At 34.4% G+C, this 23370-nt stretch overlaps 1 protein-coding gene across 2 annotated transcripts in view; it reads right to left on the bottom strand.

Moving 5' to 3' along the window:
• Nucleotides 1-23370, bottom strand: part of TMEFF2 (transmembrane protein with EGF like and two follistatin like domains 2) — a 911723-nt gene that overhangs the window by 137816 nt on the left and 750537 nt on the right. Inside the window, exon 7 of one of the 2 annotated variants that reach the window (XM_053698579.1) lies at nucleotides 13653-13712. In XM_053698579.1, coding sequence (XP_053554554.1) covers nucleotides 13653-13712 — 60 coding nt within the window. Of the gene's footprint in view, nucleotides 1-13652; nucleotides 13716-23370 lie in introns of both variants that reach the window. The other variant, XM_053698578.1, reaches the window with a different exon arrangement.

Raw genomic sequence — 23370 nt, 5'->3', positions numbered from 1 at the left:
CCTTTTATTAATTGAAAAACAAAATACGGATACACCTTTGTACAGAAATTTTTCCACCAAACATCAAGGGAATACCAACACACTCAAGTATATGGGTATCCACAAAGTCACCAAAAACTGGAGAGGTGGTGATCATGAAAAGCAATTGTTAACAGCTGAGTCGAAGTGGATATTCCAATTGGATTGTCTGTACCCTAAGGGTTTGAATAATAAAGAGGACTTAACCCATCTTCTGATCAAACTATCCTTATAACTCCATACAAGGGTCTTTAATAACCACCCTGTCACAACAGAAACTAATATAATGTGTGATTAGAAATATTAAAAGCTAACTTCAATAACTGAAGATAATCTATGAAGGATATCGGATTAGATCTTCCTATTCCCTCTCCTTCTTTCCTCTCTCATAAATGAACTCTAATAACATATAAATGCCATTTGATCTTGTCCCTTGTTTAATATTGGACTAGAATGGCAAATATACAACAGATATGTTGATGTTTTTCTCCACCAACAAGACTGATAAAAATATAAAAATACATTATCCTAGTACTGGATGACTAGAATGGTGAATATACGACAGACATGTCAATATTCTTGTCCTCTAATAAGAGTGGAAAAAGTATTTCCCTTAATACCGGATGACAAGAGCCAAGGATTTATAATATCCCTCTATTCATCATAATCCAAGTGATCTTGATATACTGATTACTATCAAAATATAAATTTATCTATAGACTTGCCCTCTGTCCTCTCTCCTTTTTTAAGAATTATTAATGATCCAGGAATATGTAGGTTATAGAACAGTAACCCAAGCCCTCTTTTAGTAGACAACCTGTGATAGTCTTTTCCTTCCAACCATTCATACTATCTCAATTTCCATTATATACCTATATATGTCCGGGAAGACGTATATATCTAATATTGTCATACTCAATATGATCCTTATATATTCAATATGCCAATATAAATATGACGGTACCCATTTTGATATAAATATAGGAACATCAACATATTATTTACAATGTTATCAGTTTTAAATAACAGAAACAACTGTAGATCTGTTAGTCACTTATAAGTATCTTCTGAATTTGTTATGTTATATTCGGTATGCTGTTAGTCACTTAAAAAGCATTTTGTAAAATCGATATGCTACACAAAGCATTAGCCTATATATATGGGAATATTTAAACAAAATATATCTCCTGGTCTCTCCAATGTCTTTTCCAAATATTATCAGGTCGACATTTGAGGGCACATTAGAGCTCCACTCTTATAGCACTAGATACAAACCAATAGCTACATTTTCAGATATAGTTAAGCCAATAAGGCTAATGTGAGGTAGATGGTTTAGTATGAGATCTCTAGGGCAAGAAAATCCAATAATATGTTATAATAAATCTTGAGGAGTCAGTAGCTATTCACGATACAAGGCAATATGCCATTGCCCGTTTATAATAAGTTGTCGCCTAATCTGAAATACCTAGATAGCCGAGTCTTCACCCTTAAACACAAGTGTAAAAGGTCAGATAATATATTACACTATTGGTATAGAGCCAAATCCTATCGCCTGTTACATTCCCACACACACCCAACCTCTGATCTAGCACTTCCTAGTATAAGTATAGGTTTTATTAATATCTACTGTTTAGCACATTAATGCTAATTAATATACACAAGTACAAATAGAGGTTCTATTAATATCCACTGTTTAGCACACTAATGCTATGGAAAGCAAACAGTGAGGGAGGTAGTTCATACACAAATACAACTGAGGATTTTTAAGCGTATACACATAAGATTGACAGTTAGGATCTTTATATAGAAAGAAGAAAACATATACCCACTGTTTACACCCTCCCGATATTAATGAATAGCAACTATCAAATAATTTCTTGAGGAGGTAAATTCAGTCTCCTCCGAAATTAGCCAATGACAGCGGAACACAATACGCTGAAAGCACCAATGGAAATAGCTTAAATACACACCCCCGGAATCAGCCAATGGCAGCGCAATACAATACGCTGAAAACACTAATAAAAACAGTTCAAAACAAACAACAAGAATACACGATCGTTCTTTGAACAAAAGTAAACGAAACCCCCCCACAAAAAAACTTGAATGCAAATACAAAAACCACGCAAGAAGTGCCAGGTCTGAATAGGAAGTTAATTCTGAATGATCGGTCACAAAGTGGGAAAAGCATACAAATGTTGTCAATGGGATATATTTTAAGGTTGTCTGACGTTAAAGTATATGAGACACAATAAGGATCTCACACTGAAGCTATATTTTGAATATACAACATAAAACAAATAGAATATTTAACGAGAAACTGGAAGCAATGTGTCAGACACATCCGGTTCACAGATTACACAGACCAGTTAACAATCCGGTCTTGATAAAGGTCTTGGACAATACCGAAACGCGTCGGCTGGTGAGTACTATTCCTACTATTACTCAGGGAACAAAACACTCTGCACTATTGTGTATTTTTTTCTTTTACCATAGGGACTTTTAATTGGGGATGGTCGTCTAGCAAGAAAACCCACAACACTATTGCTATTTAAGAAGAGGCACGCAGATTATCCAGAACACGTCTTTTTCTCATTCACAGGCGGTCTGAAAGCCCCAAAGGAAATTGCACTTAAACTAACGGAACTCTTTTTATTCACATTTTTTAGTTAAGACTTCATTTGTTTATCTTTTATTGGGTCATTACCGTTTTCCACTCACTTACACAGATATAACGATTTTCTGCTGTTTTCAAACTTAACATACACCACTAAGACTTTTTTGGTTTGTTCATTTTGTTCTTTGGGAATATTCTGCTACCCTGGGAGAATTTTTTTTAATTTTTTACAAATTTTTTGAATTTGGTTTTCTTTTTTTGGAGCAGTATAATTAACATATTACTTTTCTCGTTCTTATCATCACGTGATACACATTGATAATTATTTGCAATTGTTTCAATCACGCTATTCGCATACCCGTGCAGTATTTTGATTTTTAGGAATTTTCCCTACTTACTTGATTAAAGTTTGTGTTAAACACATAGTTAGTGCATCTGGACTTCTTACTTTTATCTTTCTTCAATTGGCATCACCGTGCCTTATTGTATTACGCAGTAGGATATTACTGTTTTTTTTGTTCAAGTCTGTGTTAAACACACAGATAGTGCATTTGGACCTTTTTTCCTATTGGCATCACCGTGCCTTATTATATCACTTAGTAGGATATTAGTATATATCAAAACATTCATTAAGTACCTTATAAATACAGACAGTACATTGGGTTTTATTCTACAAATCATGTTCTATCAATTTATCTAGTAGGGAACTAGCATTTGCCACACTCAGAGAGTAGGTGTTGGTTTATAATACATATAAAGAAGGAATCCAAGTGTTTTCATTATTTGCACAAGTTTATAATCATTGTCATAAGGAATTTAAGTGTTTCCACTCACAGTTATTCCAGCAGGAATAAATTCGCATAATCGACTGTTTTATAATTTTTATTTTTTTATTTTTAATTGATGTATTTTTAATTGATGTACTGTCATTGGATATTTTTGTTTTAAAATATTGTACATGGATCCATGCTGTTTGTTATATGTATGTAAATAAACACTACATATTAATTTTTAATTAATTGTTTATTATATACTTTATGACTAGATCAGTCAGACCTGGCCTTACTAGTGGCGCTTTGGTTATTCATACATTTGCAATGTTAAATGCTGTCAGTATTTAGCAAGGTCGAGCGGACATGATTCGCTACAATGAATCATGTCCACTCGCCTCTTGTTAAATCTACCCCTTGGTCTTTAGTCTCACTCCAATTTCAATTTGTAATATGTGCGCTGCAATATTGCTTATTGTGTCCCGCTCTAACATTAGCGTGCCACTTGTAATCTATCCCTCTGTTGGTAGAGAACTATCTTAGTGCCATTGACTCTTTAAACAATCTACATTTTTTTTATTTATTATTATTTATTGTTGACACCAAAAAAGAAAAAAAAGCATAATTCATCAACATGCACTGCTGCTCAATATACACGTAATAAAGGTGTTTTCACATGCCAGGGCTTATTGTAATATTCAAGACAGAAATTTAATGTTCATTTACAAAAGCTATTATAACTTGGTAATTCTTCACACAAATTTAGCACAATAGCTAAAATAGTAATAAAAAAAAAATTGTCATCCAAAATTCCAAACTGGAAAAATATCACTGATAAAGAAAATAAACCCATTGAAGATGACTTGACATTGCAATTTATTTTTCTGGACTATAATGTTCCAAGTAAATTGCTGAAGCCATTATAGTCTAGTTCAGTGTTTAATTTATTCTTCTGCTAATGCCAGCCCAGGTAGAACAAGCTGGTGTTCACATTTGTAGCTTATTTATTTCTCCAAATTAAATTATTAGGACAGACATATACCAATTTCTGTTTAACTGTTCTTTGGCAAACAAGACAGTGTATATTCCTTATGTAGATAGACCTTATTTGTCTCTGCTTACTTTTAAACTACCATATTTATTGACCCCTTGTGTGCCAGAAATGGTGATAATACACATAATTCATTCAGTTCTCTCTTAAAATAGACATACAATATCCATCAAGGAAGAATTCTAGTTTTGAGCATTTATGGTTTCTTCTGTGAAATTAATCAAAGATTATAAACTCATCTCAGTTTTGCACTGTTGAAAGAACTCATATTAGATGGACAAAATATAGAGAAAATTTAATTAAAGAAAAGTCATCTCATATTTAATCTTTTGACAGCTGATAGAAAATTAGTTTTCTACCAACCTAGAATGGATTGTTCTCTTCCAAATAATGTTTTGCATCTAAATAACTAAAGATTCATGTCATGACTTCCACAATTCATTTTAGATCAAATGTATTTTAATAAAACACATTTTCTTCTATTTAAATACTTTTCTAGTTAACTCTATCTGGCATTAGACTCTAAAAAATAAACAATAATACAGCTTTATTGTAACATATAAACAACAGACACTAAGTTTCAATGAAGGGACCATCATCTTTAACCCCTTAAGGATCAAAGTATTCATGGTTTCTGTTTTTAAATAAAAAAGGAAATAATGCCATTTTTACTCTCTATTAGTTTCACCTTACCTCTCTGCACCCATACATAGTGTATACCATTTTTAACAGACAATAATGCCTTTTTATAATAACCTTTATGGTATATAAAACAACAACAAAATAATACTGAAAAATGGGACCGTTTTCTTTTTTATCATTTCCACATAACTAGTGCAGTGAAAGAAAAATACCTCCACATAAATTCATTATGTTGTCCGATTTTAAGAATACCCTATATGTCTAGGTTTCCAATTAATTTATAACAAATATAGTCCAAATACTTAAAGGGACACTAAACCCATTTTTTTTTTCATGATTCAGATAGAGCATGCAATTTTAAGCAACTTTCTAATTTACCCCTATTATTAATTTTTCTTCATTCTCTTGTTATCTTTATTTAAAAAGCAGGAATGTGATGCATAGGAGCCGGCCCATTTTTGGTTAAGAACCTGGGTTATGCTTGCTTATTGGTGGGTCAGCCTCCAATAAGCAAGCGCTACCCATGGTGCTGAACCTAAAATGGGCTGGCTGCTAAGATTTACATACCTGATTTTAAAATAAAGATAGCAAGAGAACAAAGAAATTTTGATAATAGGAGTAAATTAGAAAGCTGCTTAAATTTTCATGCTCTGTCTGAATCATGAAAAAATTGGGTTCAGTGTCCCTTTAATATGGAATTATTGGTTTAATGCTAAAATTTGCTATGCTTATATTATAAGCTAAATAGCGGTCACCCAATTAAAAGCTGACATTTTATATTTTACACCCTTTATCGCCAAAGTTAGAAAATAAAATGTAGGGGCAAAATACAAAAACACTATTTAAAATAAAATGGTAACAAAAATAATAAATGTTATTAAATGTAACCTTTTTTTTTATTGTATATTTTTACTGGGACATAGAAGTAGGGACCAAGACAAGCCATTGTTAACAAACAATGGCTTGTCATTTTTAAATAGTGCAGGCTCGAGGCTGTCAGCAAAACCAACGCTGTCATTATGGGGTTAAGACTAGACAGCTCATATTCCTTTATATAAAAAGTTAGATCATATAGCAACATGCACTTTGTCCTCTGTTAATCCTTGAGGTCTGGATACATCCCAGGTTACCAGGATATCTCTGTGTACACAGGTGGGTTACATGCACTTAGATTTTTTTAATATAGAAATATCCTGGTCTGTCCCAAGCCCTAGAATATACATTTTGAATAACCCTTATTTTATACCCAATATAGTTACCATAGCTGTTACTTACTTAAAAATACACTTAAAGGGACACAACCCATTTTTTTCTTTAAAATGTCATGCTCTATCTTAATCATGAATCAACTTTCTAATTTACTCCTATTATCAATTTTTCTTCGTTCTCTTGCTATCTTTATTTTAAAAGCAGGAATGTAAATCTTAACAGCCAGCCCATTTTAGGTTCAGCACCATGGATAGCGCTTGCTGATTGGAGGCTTCCATTTACCCAAAAATAAGCAAGCATAACCCAGGTTCTCAACCAAAAATGGGCATCACATTCCTGCTTTTTAAATAAAGATAGCAAGATAACAAGGAAAAATTGAAAATAGGAGTAAATTAGAAAGTTGCTTAAAATTGCATGCCCTATCTGAATCATGAAAGAAAAAAATTGGGTTTAGTGTCCCTTTAAAAACACACTAACAAATTTAACAATGTGATTAAGCAGATCTTTAAAAATGTTGCAAGACAATATTACATTACTATCTTTATATAGAAAAAATAACTCATTGTGTAGTTCATTAAGAAATCTAGACAGGCCCAGAGGCTTGTTTTCCCACAGAAAACCTCTGAATTACACTATTTCCAATGCAGCAAAGGATTCTGGGTAAGATATGCAAATTAAGTACACAATGACACACCTTTTTACTTCAGTCAGCAGGTTCCCTTTACGCCAAAGTATTGCTGTTCACACAGCTTATAAACTTAGCTAGGGTTAGTGCAGTGATTCATAACCATCCCAGGACAGACTGTTTCGTGGTTTTTGCCACTCATCAGCTGGGAGAAGGTTAGAATCACTGGAATCAACTTCACCCAGCAGTGATTCTAACCTTCTCCCAGCTAACTATAATAAAATCCAACAAGATCACAGCGAAGTAAAGTGTGAGCTCAACACTGAAGATGCTGATTGGCTGTTCTTGTTTTCACTATACAGATGACAGTGAAGAGTAGCTGAAGGATAGCTGCACACAGAATACATTAAGTTTATGTGATATTTTTTCTTTAGTTGCCTGTTTTTGCTGTAATATAATTATGTATAGGGTGTCTGTCCCATTCACTCCAAGAGATGGCTGTAGTGTCTATATCATACTTAAGTAAATGGAAAATTCCCCAAGCCTGCAACATGCTACATAGTGGTTAGTTTTGGCCACATCCTCATTTACATATGTCCCTAATTTTACAAAACAAAGACCAGTATATAAACGTTACCAGGTTCTTCAAGGGGAGTATCTATTGGCTGCTCTTGATTTGAAATGTTAAATAATGTTAAAACATTTATTTTGCAATGCAGTGATTAAAGGAATATTAAACAGTATGTTTCATTGTTTTTTTACACTACATTTGCCCTTCTGTCACAGCCCTACATGGAGGAGGAGGCCTTTTCAAGAAGTTTTATCTTAGCCTGGTGTCATAAACTCGATAACAGGGAGTCAGATTTGCTCATGGCCAGAACTGACAAAATAAAAACGTAGGTTTCGAAAATCCTCTTCTCTTGGGGGCAGGGCTACACTGAGAATTTCTAAGTGCTTATTTTGCAACAAAAGAAGTAAGTTATTTGTTGTTTTTTACACTATCTCTTTCTTTTTAAATCTTCTTTGACTTAACATATTTGTTTTTACCAAAGAAGCACTGTTTAAAATCTCTTTGATCACTGATATATGATAAAAGATTAACAAGACTTTAATTCAATTTAGCACCAGGTTTAAAATATTAGTTTAACACTGGTTGACAAATAGGAATACAAGAAGGCAATACTGGTAAGAAAATACCAGGGGATAGAGAGGGTTGCAGATTAGCAAAACACTACTTCAGTCATCTGATGTATACAAATACTATATCTATGTACCAAAATAGATGTAGCTTTTTTAAGATTACAAACAATAGGTACACAGCTCTTAAATTGGGATTTATGATACTGCAATCTCTAGTACAGTACAGGGATCCCCATATGCCAACCAATGAAGGCTGATCAATATTTCTTAGGCTGCAAGTCTTACAAACCAGGGAATGAAGTATACTATATACATTTCCCTCTTCTGATGTCTGTGGTGTTGATACAAGTCATAAAATATCCTAAAACAGGAAATAAATATAAATATACACAGTGACTAATGAAAATCCTGTATCAGCATCCAAGAAGCTATAAACTATCAGCTTGTCTTATCTGTGTGACATAGACTTGCTCTATACAAAAGGCGACATGTGAAACAGCATTCCATACCTTCTATTCTGTTCATGAGTTGAGAAAGCTAAATTCAGATTACATGCATGACAATTATTTTTGCAGTTAGATTTGCTAGATCACAGAAGTTCCTTCCAAGAACATTATTAGGAATTCCTCAATAGTATCCCTACTGAATAAATGAAAAATTATTTGTATGCTTTGTTTGTTTTGTTCCGGTTACACTAATATAATTAAAATCAACTCTAGCGGAATCAGCAAATAACGACAGCTTTTCAAAATATGCATTTTAAACTGCCCTTTTGATTGCAAACTTTGCATTGTTTTGATTTCTAAAGACACAGTTTTGTTTGTTTATCTGAACTTTGCTGCAATATTTTGTCAAGGAATCACTATGTAGAATGTTTACAGTCAGAGTTCAGAATCTTTTATATTGCACCAAGATTCATAGAAGCTCGTTAGGCTATTGAAGGGTCTTTTCTTGCTCATTTTCACCAATCTAGCTAAACACAAGTGACATTCCTGATATATACAGTATATATATATATATATATATATATATATATATATATATATATATATATATATTAATCCAGTCTTCAGACCAACCCACCAGATGTCAGCTGCCTGGGTGCAAGGATATGATTCAATATAGTAACAAACAATTGCACTCACAGGACTTTCACAAACCAAAATGTAAATTTATTAAAACATTTTCGTAGATATGGGGGCCCATTTATCAAGCTCCGGGTGCAGCTTGAGGGACCGTGTTTCAGGCTCCATAACCTGTCCGCCTGCTCTGAGCAGGCGGACACACATCGCCGAAAATCAACCTGATCGAGTATGATCGGGTTAATTGACACCTCCCTGCTGGTGGCCGATTGTCTGCGAATCAGCAGCGGGCAGCATTGCACCAGCAGCTCCCAAGAGCTGCTGGTGCAATGCTGAATACAGATCTGGCAGACCTGATCCACACTGTCGGATCAGGTCCACCAGACTTTGGATAAATATCCCCCCATAATCTCCTTCATCAGCATGAGAAAACAAATGTGTAATATACTCATATATAGTGGTCAAAATACATCAAACCCAGTGCGTACCTCATTCTCATACACGAGGCGCTAAACTACTGTATTGGAATGCTAGTTTGCGTTCCACCGTCTTAGTGTAAAACTAATCGATGTTCCATATATCTTAGCTTAAACATTGTGTAAACAAAATACATATATATATAATTAATATGCACTATCTTAGCAGTGTCACCATTATCATACTTAGCTATAGTGATGTGATGCTCATAGTAAACTACTCCTGTTCCGGGTGGTAACCATGGTTACATAGTAAACAGAGGAGGTGCGTGTAGCAAGCTGTACTTCACCTCATTATCACAGGAAATTATCCGGAGCATCACATCACTATAGCTAAGTATGATAATGGTGACACCGCTTCAAAAGTGAATATTAATTGTATATATGTATGTATTGTATGTATGTATTTTGTTTACACAATGTTTAAGCTAAGATGTATGGAACATCAATTAGTTTTATACTACCGGAAGTGACGTATGTACACTTCCGGTTTCACAAGATGGTGGAACGCAGACAAGCATTCCAATACAGTAGTTTGGTGCCACTTGTATGAGAATGAGGTACGCACTGGGTTTGATGTATTTTGACCACTATATATAAGTATATTATACGTTTCTTTTATCATGCGGATGAAGGAGATCATATCTCCGAAAACGTTCCAATAAATTTTGATTTCGGTTTGTGAAAGTCCTGCGAGTGCAATCGTTTGTTACTATATATATAAAAAATACCCATATACATGATATCTCACACAGCAACCCTGTATAAATATTAGTTGCTAGTCTGTTCTGTCATGTTACAGTAGTCGAGTTATGTATAATAGTTTTGGTATTATCAATTGTGCAATAAAGGGTTGATGATTGACGTTATGGAATGTTCCTGGGTGTTTTCAAGGTTTGGTTAGGATTTTTCCACTAAAACTGTGACTCTTAGCATCCAGGATCTAAAAAGGCATGATTGTCTGAAGTATCTTGTCTTGCACTGACTTGTGTCACTCAATGTCAACACTGATAAGGTTGTGTCTTTTTATTTTCATGAGCTTTTTTCCAAGTTCGAGTGGACTATTATATAGAGACTGTTTTTTCACTTTATATTTGTTTGTTTAGTAATGGATTTTTTTTGTTTTGTTTTTTTCTGATGCTGTATTCTTAATAGAGGAAATGGATTGATGCAATGGGAAGTTATCAGTTGCATGATAGAAGCAGCTGCATTAAGTCAATGGTGCTAATCCTGCTGCTCTGATGAGGGGCTGGTACAAAACTCTTTTAATCACTCAATTTTTTTAGTGGTGTTTTTTTCACTAAGATATTCTTTTAATGAACAAGTTTTATTGAATCTAGAACAATGTCTTGGAACCAGTGAAGCTTATATCAAGCTTTACTTAAATTGGGTTAGATTCATAGATGCTAGTGAAGTTGCAAAGTGGTCCTGAGTGTAAAGGTGAGATCATGTTGGAAATCAATTGAGCACCTTTTCACCTATATCTCATACATCAATAGGGAGCCTCTAAGTGATGTCCAGTACATGATATCTCCCACATCAAACAGGAACCTCTAAGTGATGTCCAATAAATGATATCTCACACATCAAATGGGAATCACTAGGAGATGTCTAATACATGACATCTCACACATAAAATGGGAACCACTAGGAGATGTCTAATACATGATATCTCACGCATCAAATGGGAACCACTAGGAGATGTCTAATATATGACATCTCACACATCAAATGGGAACCACTAGTAGATGTTTAATACATGACATCTCACACATAAAACGGAAACCACTAGGAGATGTTTAATACATGGCATCTCACACATAAAATGGGAACCACTAGGAGATGTCTAATACATGACATTTAATACATCAAATGGAACCACTACTAGGAAATGTCTAATATATGACATTTCACATATCAAATGGAACCACTATCAGATGATCAATATAAGCTGTCTTAAACATCAAATGGGATTCACTAGAAACAAAGAAGAACCATAATCACAACCACAACATTTTAGAAACAATATGAACCTGTTTGTAATCAAAAGTATTTGCCTGTCTTATAAACTTGATAGACAGAATAAAAGGAGTTTTGGCAATCTCACAAACAAGGCTTGGCTTTGGCTGTTGGTGTTCTGGGTGTGCAGAATTCTCTTGCCTTGCTGTTATATCTCACTATTTCAAAGCTGACAAGATTGTCTATTTTTTATTTTTCCTTTATTTCTGTTTCACTGATTTCCCTTTTTGCATATATTTACTGTTTTACAATTCTAATTAGCTTGTTCTGTACATTTTGAAGACATGGCAGTATTCTTCAAAGTGGGGCCTGCTATATGTGCCAAAAGGTGAATGGTTACAGGATAGATGCTGCTCAATTGCTTATTATTAAGAGAGACTTGTAATTCACAGGTGTGATGCAGGGTGGGTGCCAATCATTTTGAATTGTTAAATTATTGAGTTTCAATACTGGGGTGAGTTTGCAATATATATTTGTTTGGCAAACCAGTTATTGAATATAGGCCTAACTCTATTGTTATTTTATTAGTCCTTCCTGGGTGCATATGACATACTCTACTCATTAGCCACCTGCAGTGATTTTTTCATGTTATAGGGCCCAATGTACCCACATTTTTCACTTGTTATAGAACCACCTCTGGACATTTGTACATATTTTATGGATTACTCAAAAAGGAGATTTAAGAATAGGAATCCGCATATATTACACCATTAAAGATAGTTAAAAGCTTAAGTAGACATTTGGAATAAAAAAAATGTCATGTATACATGTGTAAAAACACTATTTAAACATGTTAAAAACACTTTGCACAAAAAAACAAACAAAGCTACAGCTGTTTCATTTGATTATGCAATTAAAAGGAAGTCTGTGTTTTTTCAATACTGGGCTGGAAGATGGCAACAAAATGGCTGACAGCTCCCAAGCCAGGTAGACAGTGGCACTCATAACAACAAAAAAATAATGTTCTTCTTCAAACAGAATCACCCATTTTACAAGAAATAGAAAAAACACACTTACCTTTAAACACCTCTTGCTTTTGTGAAAACATTGTGTTTGTCCCATGCTCCCTCAAGTGGCTAAAAGCCAATTCCATAGCCTTCAAATGCTAATAAAACATATAGCTGGTTTAGGCAGTTTGCAGCACTTTGAAGATAAAATAAGTTACAGAATTTGCTTTTTGTCCCCTCTAGGGAGTGTGGGACAAAGTACAATTTTTACACAAAAACAAGAGGTGTTTAATGTCCCTTTTAAGAAACATGAGTTGGTTGTTTAATTCTTTGAATGCTCTATTTTAATAGATTATTTTCTTGTTTTTGCCACTCCAGTGATTAGTTTTTTTTTTGTTTCTTTTCCTCTCTCGGTTTAAGCATAGCAATTTAATAATGCAGTTATATTAACACAAAGAGTTGGGCAGTAAGCTTTCCAATGAGTGGCTTTCTTCATCTTTTCTTGGCAGCCATCTATCACTAAAAGCCAGAGAGATATCTTAACTCACTCAGCTCTCAGAAAAAAATAGAAACATTTTAGAACACACAGTCTGTGTCTATAAATTGAAAGAAAAGATTCTAAACTCTGTTATTTTGAATTATAGCAGAACACAGTCAGCCGTCATCATTTTAGATTGCTACCCTGCGCCATGCAACCTTTAGAGCTGGGGATATAAGTGCACCAGGCACTACAGGCCGGCCACATCCACCACAATAAAACACTTCTAAGGGGGAATTAGTCAATATATTCCTCTACATCGACACTGTTTATTCTCTCTAAATATAAGACATAATGGAATGAGACTACACTGAACATTATGTTTTAGCTGCAAGCACTTTGATATGTGCTTTTTATGTTGCTAGGAAATAAAATATATATAACATCCTACAACATTTTCTAAGAATATTACACTGATTATTTAAGTTTCCAAATGTCATTGTTGTAAACAGATTGTTTCACTTTCAAAAAGGTATTTATTTCAGAAGATAAAGAGATATTTAGATCTGTAGAGCACTTACCTGTATAGTCTGTTCTTGCATAATGACCATCTTCAGATTTTGTAGCTGCTGTTGTATTCTCTGCTAAAAGAGAAGATAACATTGTAAGTAGCGCTGTGTGAGCAATTTGGCTTTGAAAGACAGAAGGTGTATAATGTAAATAAACACATTTACGTTTCTTTTTTTAAATTTAAGATGCTCCATACATTTTATTGCAAAGTGAATTATAGATGAACTAGATGTTAAATAGATCATATTGAATTTCGATAAAACATTGAAGAGATTGTTTAGCATGCATTACAGTATATTGTTCTGCTGTCCTCTAACCTTTGGATAATAAATCAAACAGAAGCAAAGTAGAGGTCCTACTCTGAAGTTAAATGGATATTCAAAGGCATTAATTATATGTTCTTAATCGTTAGAGTGTATATTTACCCTAGCTTACCACAGGCTAATTTACATTCCAGTTATAAAAGTTATCAATTGGTAGCAACAATAAATATTTCCATTAAAGGCTATTAAGATTTTTTGATGTTACTACCAGTTCACAAACTACATACAAAAAGTTCCACTCCAGAGCTTTAAACTTATAGCTCCCAAGTAGAAAACCACCAGTAATTGGCAGCTACATGTGACTGGTGCTACTGAATGGCTCCGGACCTGCAAGCATTGCAGCTTTAAAGCTGGACTTTATATATGCAATAAATCACTTTATGGGCTAGATTACAAGTGGAGTGCAAAATATCGCTTTCACAAGGGCGATATTTGTACTCCACTTAGTAATACCAGCGCACGCAAATCTGTACTGGTATTACAAGTTTGGTGCGTTCACATTGCACGGAAGCTTTGCACTCATGAAGGAGTGTTGCCATAGGCTCTAATGGGAGCCTCGCTCTCATGCCATGAGACATGGCATGAGAACCTGGCGCACAAAAGGGGGTAAGTTGTGCAGTGATGGGCAGCAAATTGAAATGTATATGAATATATATTAACCCATATTAACAAATAAATGTATATGTATATAATCCTGTAAAATGTTCCCATTTATGGGCACCAGATTAGCGATCCACTTGTAATTTAGCTCTAAGTGGGTTATATAACAAAAGACTAGTGTACATTCCAATTAAAAACTTTATGAACAAGTAGTAATTATGCCTCTGCTGGTCTTTTAAGTTACTACCAGTTTAAAAAGCTTACAACTGGAATGCTAAATACTAAATCATAGTAAGCCCTACTCATAAGGATAAAGGTAAATTATGGAGAACATGGGTTTAAAAATGAAAGGCAGGAATAGTTAGTAGAACATAAAAACCAAGACCAGTACCTCATTTCATCCATGATATTTATTTTTGTAGACACATTTATTTTCACCACCAAATGTTAGAGTCTAGAGCCATGTCTGTACAAAGCACTTCCTACTATCGACAGCAGAATAGTCTTCTATTTCAAGGTGACTATACCATGGTGATATGCGGTCTACTTTTTTTGTTAAGTTTGTCAGTGTGATCTAGCTATGCATGTGCTAAGCATAGGTAAATCTAAACTGACATGCAAGACTGACCTTTGTTAAATAGAATGACTAACATTTTTATGCTGAATCAATGTTTTTCTTTAATTAAGGCCACTGTGGATTGTTTTAACGTAAACCCATACTATCACTTTTGGCCATCTTGTGATCTACTGGTGAGCAATAAAAGATTTACTGCTAGATCCCAGTCTATCTTTTAGACACAGATTATTTATACTGAGACACAGCAATAAGCACTTTATGTCTGCGTTTGCTCTGCAATTTCAGATGTAAGCTTGTTGGTAGTGTTATTGTTGTATTAACTGCAATGCTATTGCAAGATTCTCAGAATGGAATCACTACTAATATGTCAACATTTTTTTTACAGAGAAACTGTTTTTGCTAAATTTTTGCAGCACAGATCTAGAATTGCAGCCCTAGGTTAATAACAGGAAGTTTTTACTTTATACAAAACATGGTGGGTGAAAAGATTAATCTCTAATTGAAGAATGAAGAGACTAGAAAAACCCTTGAATGTTTGTATATTTTTTGTATATTTGTCCTTTTAGTTTTCATGCTGTAGTATGGAACAGTATATTATAAGTCTGTAATGATTTACTAGCACAATGAATAACACTTGATAGTCAGTACAAAATTTGAAAGTTCTTACAAACATCTACATTGTAAGAACTATCACAATGTAAATTGCAATAATATAGCAGCAAACATGTTGTAAAAATATGGAAAACCACATTGTTTTGGACAGGTTTTGTCACATTTTGTATTGCTGTAGGTAGATTGTAACACAAGGTTCTGCAGATTGTAAATCTCGTATTTTAAAAACATATTTGTTGCACGTCTAATTTAAAAAAAAATGATATATAATCTTGGTCGGCAAGAAGCAAGATTTTTATGAAAACTATTGTCCTGAAACTGACAATCACAACAATGCGAGTGTGAATTAGAAACAAACATTTACAGAAAGCGATTGCTAAATGCCATTTGATTTCTAGATGCTGCGATTGGGATTTACAGTTTCTAGCACTATATTGTCCAATAAATTGGAATCCAACCCTTGGTCCTTTACTGTCCTGTTTAATATATTATAGAACCATTTAATCTAAAGCAGAAAATATCAGTTTATAAGTTGCTGAATGCATCACTACTCAATGTCATATCGTTGTATGTTACCAAATTACAGAAAAAGAACCTCCTATTATTTTACCCATCAAGATAAAAGCCTATATCAAAATGATTCCATAATTAAAACATCTGTAATGAAGTAATGGAAGATAATACTAATTCTATCCTTGTAAGCCATGCAGGTATTATGGAAGTATTTACTACTGTGGTGCTCTATTAACTGTTCCTACAGGTTACTAATAAATGATAAGCTTTAACTTAAAAATTGCTGTTTAAAATGTTATTGTTAAAATGTAATTCCTTTACATATGCTCAAAGGCCTGCTGTGCAAATGAGCCTATGGGGCCGAATTATCAAGCTCCGAATGGAGCTTTTTTGTTAAGACCGCTGCTCCATAACTGGTCCACCTGCTTTGAGGCTGTGGACATCAATCTGCCCGATCCTATACGATTGGTCTGATTAACAACCCCTGCTAGCGGCCAATTGGCTGCAAATCTGCAGGGAACGGTATTGCACAAGCAGTTCACCATTTATCGATATGCGGCGGACATGATACGCTACATAGTATCATGTCCACTTCCACTTACATAAATCGGTCCCTATAAATGTTTTGAGCTTTTTTAAATTTTATTTACTACAATAATTTACCTTTATGGGATTATCTTTAATTAATTGGCTATGATTACGGCTGAGTGCCGAAACATGTAAGCCGTTGGTGTCACGCTCACATACCCAGGCTTTTGTCCAGCACTGTTGCTACCCTTGTTTGGCATTTTTAACGTTTGCTAAATAAATTTGAACTTTTATTTCTTCATACCACGTTGGATCCTTGTCTTTTTGCATTTCTACTTGTATCGCACCAGCTGTGGATCCACCTGTCCCTACACTAGGAGTTGTAATCCCGGGTGAAGACAGAGCCCCGCCCACCGAACGGAGATCCAGGATACGTCATGTCTGACGTCTACACTGACGAATTGGAGGAGTGAGCTGTTCTAAGGCTTCTGTAGCCTGCGCCGGATGTTTGGAGCGAGACGCTCACCGATGTAACTTCGGTCTGTTATTACACAGGTCCCCGGCAAGCTCAGACATTGTCTTCGGATGGCCAGCAGTGGATATTCCAGGGGGTGAGTGCGGCCAAGTTGGGTAAGTCCCGGGAACAATATTTTACAAAGGTTAATTGTTGTATATGAACTGGATCAGATATAGGAGTGACAACTACTCTCTTCTCTATTGCTATTATCTTTAATTATACATATCTTGTACCCATTAAACCAAAAATTTCAATCAGGCGCGCAGAAAAATAAAATGACAAAGCCGAAGAGGTTGTTGTGGTGGATGAAGCTGCAGAGACCTCAGTGCATTTTGCTCAGTAGTTGCTCTATGTTGAAAAGAATGGCATCTGAAAGGTCAGAGAAAATGGCTCCACGTTGGTTTTGAATATAACATATGTAGAACATAGACTTTGTGTGTGTATCTGCATGTGATCTGCATAGACTTTGTGTGTTCGTGTATCCATTTTGAAAAAGTGTTATGACCAGTGTTCCCTCAAAAGCTACATGTCGTGAGCAGCCCAGCAGTGAAACAGTTAATAAGGGAGCCATACCTTGTTGTCTGCATTGTGTAGTGTTTGCTAGCTGCAGGGTGCAGTTTCCTAAATCACTGTTTCACTGCTGTACCGCTCATAAAATGTGACCTTAGAGGGAACACTGGTTATGACTAGTATGTTTTATAACAAGAGATAAATACCAGGAGTTAACTAGAGCTAGGAAGACTTGCAATAGATGAAGTTTGCACAGAAACAAAGCCAAGTTGCCATTTATTTTGGTGATTTATAGAAGATGTATTAGACAAATGACAAAAGAGAGACAATAATTTTGCAATAATAAATCATAAATCATACTTCCTCACATTTTTACAGAGCAAAAATATACTCCAACTTGAAAACAGACAGCTTTTATTTTAATATATATTTTGTTAATAAGTTAATAAAAAGATAACATTTAACTTATCAGGATTTAACAACATTCAAAATCTTAAATATTGTCATCTACTACCATTAAATGGACAGCAAACCTTCTAATTATATTTATTCTATTGTGTGCAATGTTTACAAAGGTTTAAATTTGCAAATATGTGATATTAATTATTTTGCTTAACTTAATAAAAAATTACATACAGTATATATTATTTTCCAAGCCCTCCATTTTGGACATCAAGCAAGCCCTATCCATGAGTGCTATCCGGATAGAACCTTGGTCACGAGCGTGCACTTTAGCGCATACTCTGTCTCCTTTACATGTGGAAAATTGCGGCTTACAATTGTGATGTTACAAACAGAAGTGATGATATATGATGAAATTGTGCTAGCGGGAAGCATGTTACGGCACTACAGAGGCGTGCTTCACATCATTAGATAGGCATAAATTAAGAGCAATGATTGGCCACATTTTAAATGAGGAGGCTTGCTTTTTTCAATGAGCTAGAGTTAAAGATGAGCTCACGGATGCTTTTAAAGGCTATGATAGAACTAAAGAAATAAGTTATTAACTGAAATGTAAGTTATTTTTTAACATTATTAATAGATACAAAAGTGTATATATATATAAAAAATACCTTTACTTGTCACTGCTATAGAGATGCCATGCTCTCACTAGATATAATACACACTATGGGCTAGATTACAAATGGAGCACTAATTTATTGCACACCCGCAAATGGGCAAATATTTCCATTTGCGGGTGCCCGATAAATAACCAGCCATTACAAGTGGTTGGTTATTGCTACCGTGAGCTCACTGTATAAGTATAAATTTAACCAAAGATCAGACCTCTGATTAATTTTATAATTGTGTCCCGAATGCCCACAAAATACAGTGTAGTGTATTTTAATAAAAAATACAAATTGTTGCATTTTTATTCTTTAATAAAATAGCTAGGCAGTATTTTGGGTGTAAAGTTGGCGGAAGTGGGGTGTTAGAAAAAAAAAACGGCACTGAAAAGTGCCTTTACATTGCGGTCTATGGGATCTGTGTGTTCCCAGTAAAAATATATGTACAGTATATGCTTATATACTTATATATTTATGTGTTAATATGTGTATATGAACATATAAACTCATAAATATATATGTATATAATCATATACATATATATTTATATTTGCTGTCATCCCTGCACAACTTACCCCTATCTTGTAATACCAATGCACATTAACATGCGCTGGTATTACTCAGTGGAGCGCAAATATTGCTTTCATGAAAGCAATATTTAGCACTCCACTTGTAATCTGGTTCATAGGTTTTACCCATTTACATAGATTCTGTGAGACAATAAATGAAAATAAAATTAATGTATTTAGAAGTTAAAATGGCTTTCAGGATTCCAGAGGAATATTTATGTTAATGCTTCCCCCTGTGAAAGCCAATGAGAAAACCCCTTGAAAAGCTGTAAAATGTCAATTTCTTGTAGTTTTTAATTTGTTACAACTATTGTATAGATTAGATATTTTGAATGATTTTACATACTGCAGCTCCTCTAACACTTTGGAATAGCTTACAAAATTAATCCAAAAATGACCCAAGCTTGCATACAATGATTTCACATGGGTCTTATGGATTGGAATAAAGGACACAACAAATTGCAATGTGTTTCTATACTTTATCAAATTCCATTAGGAAGCAGACACTTTAATCTCAGTTAACAATACTCTTCACAGCAGCACATTAATATGTAGGTGAACAAACATTTAGCTGCCTTTAATATTCCACTAATGGTGTTTTTGGAGCTGATTCAAATCTTAGAAATTTAAACTTGAAAAAACATCTGCAGGCTCAATGCAGTTTAATAATCAGAATGGTTTCTGAGTGTATAAAACCTTCCATTGCTTATATGAAAAATCTACAAGAAGCTAATAAAACACAAGGGTACAGAAAAAGATAGGAAATTGCTTGTCACGTCTGTTTAGTTTGGTCTTAGTATCAGATACTAAGCTGACTGATAAAATCACACAAATACACTAAGATAAATTCAAAGATGGGATATAAAATTGCCACGCAAACACATCCACTAAAATTTCAATAGAAATCATTAGCATAATGCTCATGGTTACACAGTGGGAGTATAAACTAAAAATTCCATCCTAAGCCTTCCTGAAATACAAAACAATTTAATAGTAACTGGATTATTGTGAAAATAATTCCCATCATATCAATGTTAATATGTGATATCAAGCTTTATAGAAAAATATGCATATATTCATATCTTAAATACTGAGGCATTAGACCATTATATTCAACAAAGCGCTAGATTTCCAGTGGTGCGCTGTTGTAACGGAAATTGTGAGCATATTACGAGTTGAAAGAAAACACATTCGCTCAAGCTCAATTAAGATTTACGCTAGTCAGGTTAGTGCAACTTGAGAGCTCATGTAAAGGGTAGGTTAAGAAAAAAAAGTTGCTTTAAACACAACATAAACTTTCAGGATTCAGATAGGGCATGCAATGTTAAATAACTTTCCAATTTATTTTTATCATCAAATTTGCTTTGTAATTTCTAACCCCTAGAAGGCCGCTTCATATCTCAGTACATTTTGACAGTTTTTCGCAGCTAGGCAGTGCTAGATCATGTGTGCCATATAGATAGTATTTTCAAATTTAAATAATAGGTAACAGCACTGATTATATCAACAATGTTATAGAAAATGTGATCCAAAAATGAATGTATATAACATATGGGATGCACGGATAAGGTATGACTTACATACCAAAAATCATACTATATAATAATACCCAGTACACCAAGGGGTCAATTTATCAAAGCGTCAATCTCAGTGCATTCGCCGGCGTCAATAAGCTCGCCAGACATCACTAATGTTGATCTGAATACGATACCCTTATTTATAAAAAAAGCCATAAAAAAAACCTGTGCATCAAGTACGGTGCGAAGAGTATTGGACTGTTGTTAACTAACAGTCATCAATGTCGTGGTTATTCGGGTTTTTTCCAACTTTACTTATACCATTTCATTACTGTCCATGAACAAGCACAATAAAGCTAATCTTTTATTTTTCAACTGTTAATGTTGCAGAAATAATTACATTTATACCTCAACAAACAATATCTAATAGAAAGTTATTTTTATATTTATTTCTTATACAAAAAAATCTGTTATATGATACTTTCACATAAATTAATGTGTATTTGTATTTCTAGAAGTCATGATATGCTTTTATCTTATATTTTTTTTTTTATAAATGATTATTAATGCTAGAATTTGTACATATATCTTTGCACATACTTATGTATATATATATATATATATATATATATATATATATATATATATGTGTGTGTGTTTGCAAACATATCTACATGTCCCTAAATTCCTTTTTTTGTTCTAAACAATGTTGTCTTTCATATCTCTGTGTTTATTTATACCACTATATGTATATACTGTAAATTTATTATTATTTTGTGCAGGAATAATTGCAAATATAACATGTAATCAGGGTATCCTATGTATTTATTTGCAATCAATGGATATTTTAAGAGCTGGGCCAGTTTTTTCTCTGTACCTGTGTAACCCCTCCAGATTGCAATCTAGTTTTAAAAACCACCCCTTCACAGGTGTTATAAAATGGGCTGGCATATAAGATGACATTTCTTACTGAAAAAGAAATTTAAGAAAAGGAAGAAATACACTGAAAATAGCATGACAGTAAAGAGGTGATTATATTGAATCAAACACCAATTCGAATTTTAAAATTCTTGTCTAAAATATTACACTGTGTTTCCTAATATCAGCATCAATGTTTATCTTTAATTCTAACTTCACATATACATACTTTCAAAGTATAATACACAATGTAACAAATGGCACTTACAAGTTCTGATGAGTGATCAATGACACAAGTATCAAGCATTTTGATTTGTTAGTGATAGTTTAAAATGTATATTTGAATCAGATTGGCTGATGTCATAAATCATGTGATTATGCATATACCAATCAAAAGTGGTTGAAAAATGCAGTAGTGTGTGGGTTGTTTAGGAGTCTGCGTCATAATTGGTGCGAAAAGAGTTGCGTCCAAATTGGTGCAAAGTGGCGAGTGGGACTTGTATTACATCGCTTAAACATAGTGCACATTGATTTTTCACAAGAAATAAAAAGGAACGCCTAGATTTAGAGTTTGGCGGCCAAAGGGGTGCGTTAGCTACGCGTGCTTTTTTTCCCCCGCACCTTTTAAATACCGCTGGTATTTAGAGTTCACAGAATGGCTGGGTTTTCAGTGCGTTAGGCTCCAAAAAGGGAGCGTAGAGCATAAGTTAACGCCACTGCAACTCTAGATACCAGCGGTGCTTATGGACGCGGCCAGCTTAAAAAACGTGCTCGTGCACGATTTCCCCATAGGAAACAATGGGGCCATTTGAGCTGAAAAACACCTGAAAAAAGCAGCGTTCAGCTCTTAACGCAGCCCCATTGTTTTCTATGGGGAAACACTTCCTACGTCTGCACCTAACACTCTAACATGTACCCCGAGTCTAAACACCCCTAACCTTACACTTATTAACCCCTATTCTGCTGCCCCCGCTATCGCTGACACCTGCATATTTTTTTAACCCCTAATCTGCTGCTCCGTAAACCGCCGCTACCTACATTATCCCTGTGTACCCCTAATCTGCTGCCCCTAACACCGCCGACCCCTATATTATATTTATTAACCCCTAATCTGCCCCCCACAACGTCGCCTCCACCTGCCTACACTTATTAATCCCTAATCTGCCGAGAGGACCGCACCACTACTATAAAAAAGTTATTAACCCCTAATCCGCCTCACTCCCGCCTCAATAACCCTATAATAAATAGTATTAACCCCTAATCTGCCCTCCCTAACATCACCGACACCTAACTTCAATTATTAACCCCTAATCTGCCGACCGAATCTCGCCGCTACTGTAATAAATGGATTAACCCCTGAAGCTAAGTCTAACCCTAACCCTAACACCCCCCTAAATTAAATATAATTTAAATCTAACGGAATAAATTAACTCTTATTAAATAAATTATTCCTATTTAAAACTAAATACTTACCTGTA

The sequence above is a fragment of the Bombina bombina genome, chromosome 1, assembly GCF_027579735.1.
Source record: "Bombina bombina isolate aBomBom1 chromosome 1, aBomBom1.pri, whole genome shotgun sequence".
In the NCBI taxonomy this organism is placed as follows: domain Eukaryota; kingdom Metazoa; phylum Chordata; class Amphibia; order Anura; family Bombinatoridae; genus Bombina; species Bombina bombina.
Note: the sequence above shows the minus strand (reverse complement) of the source record. Positions and strands in the feature narration are given on the sequence as shown.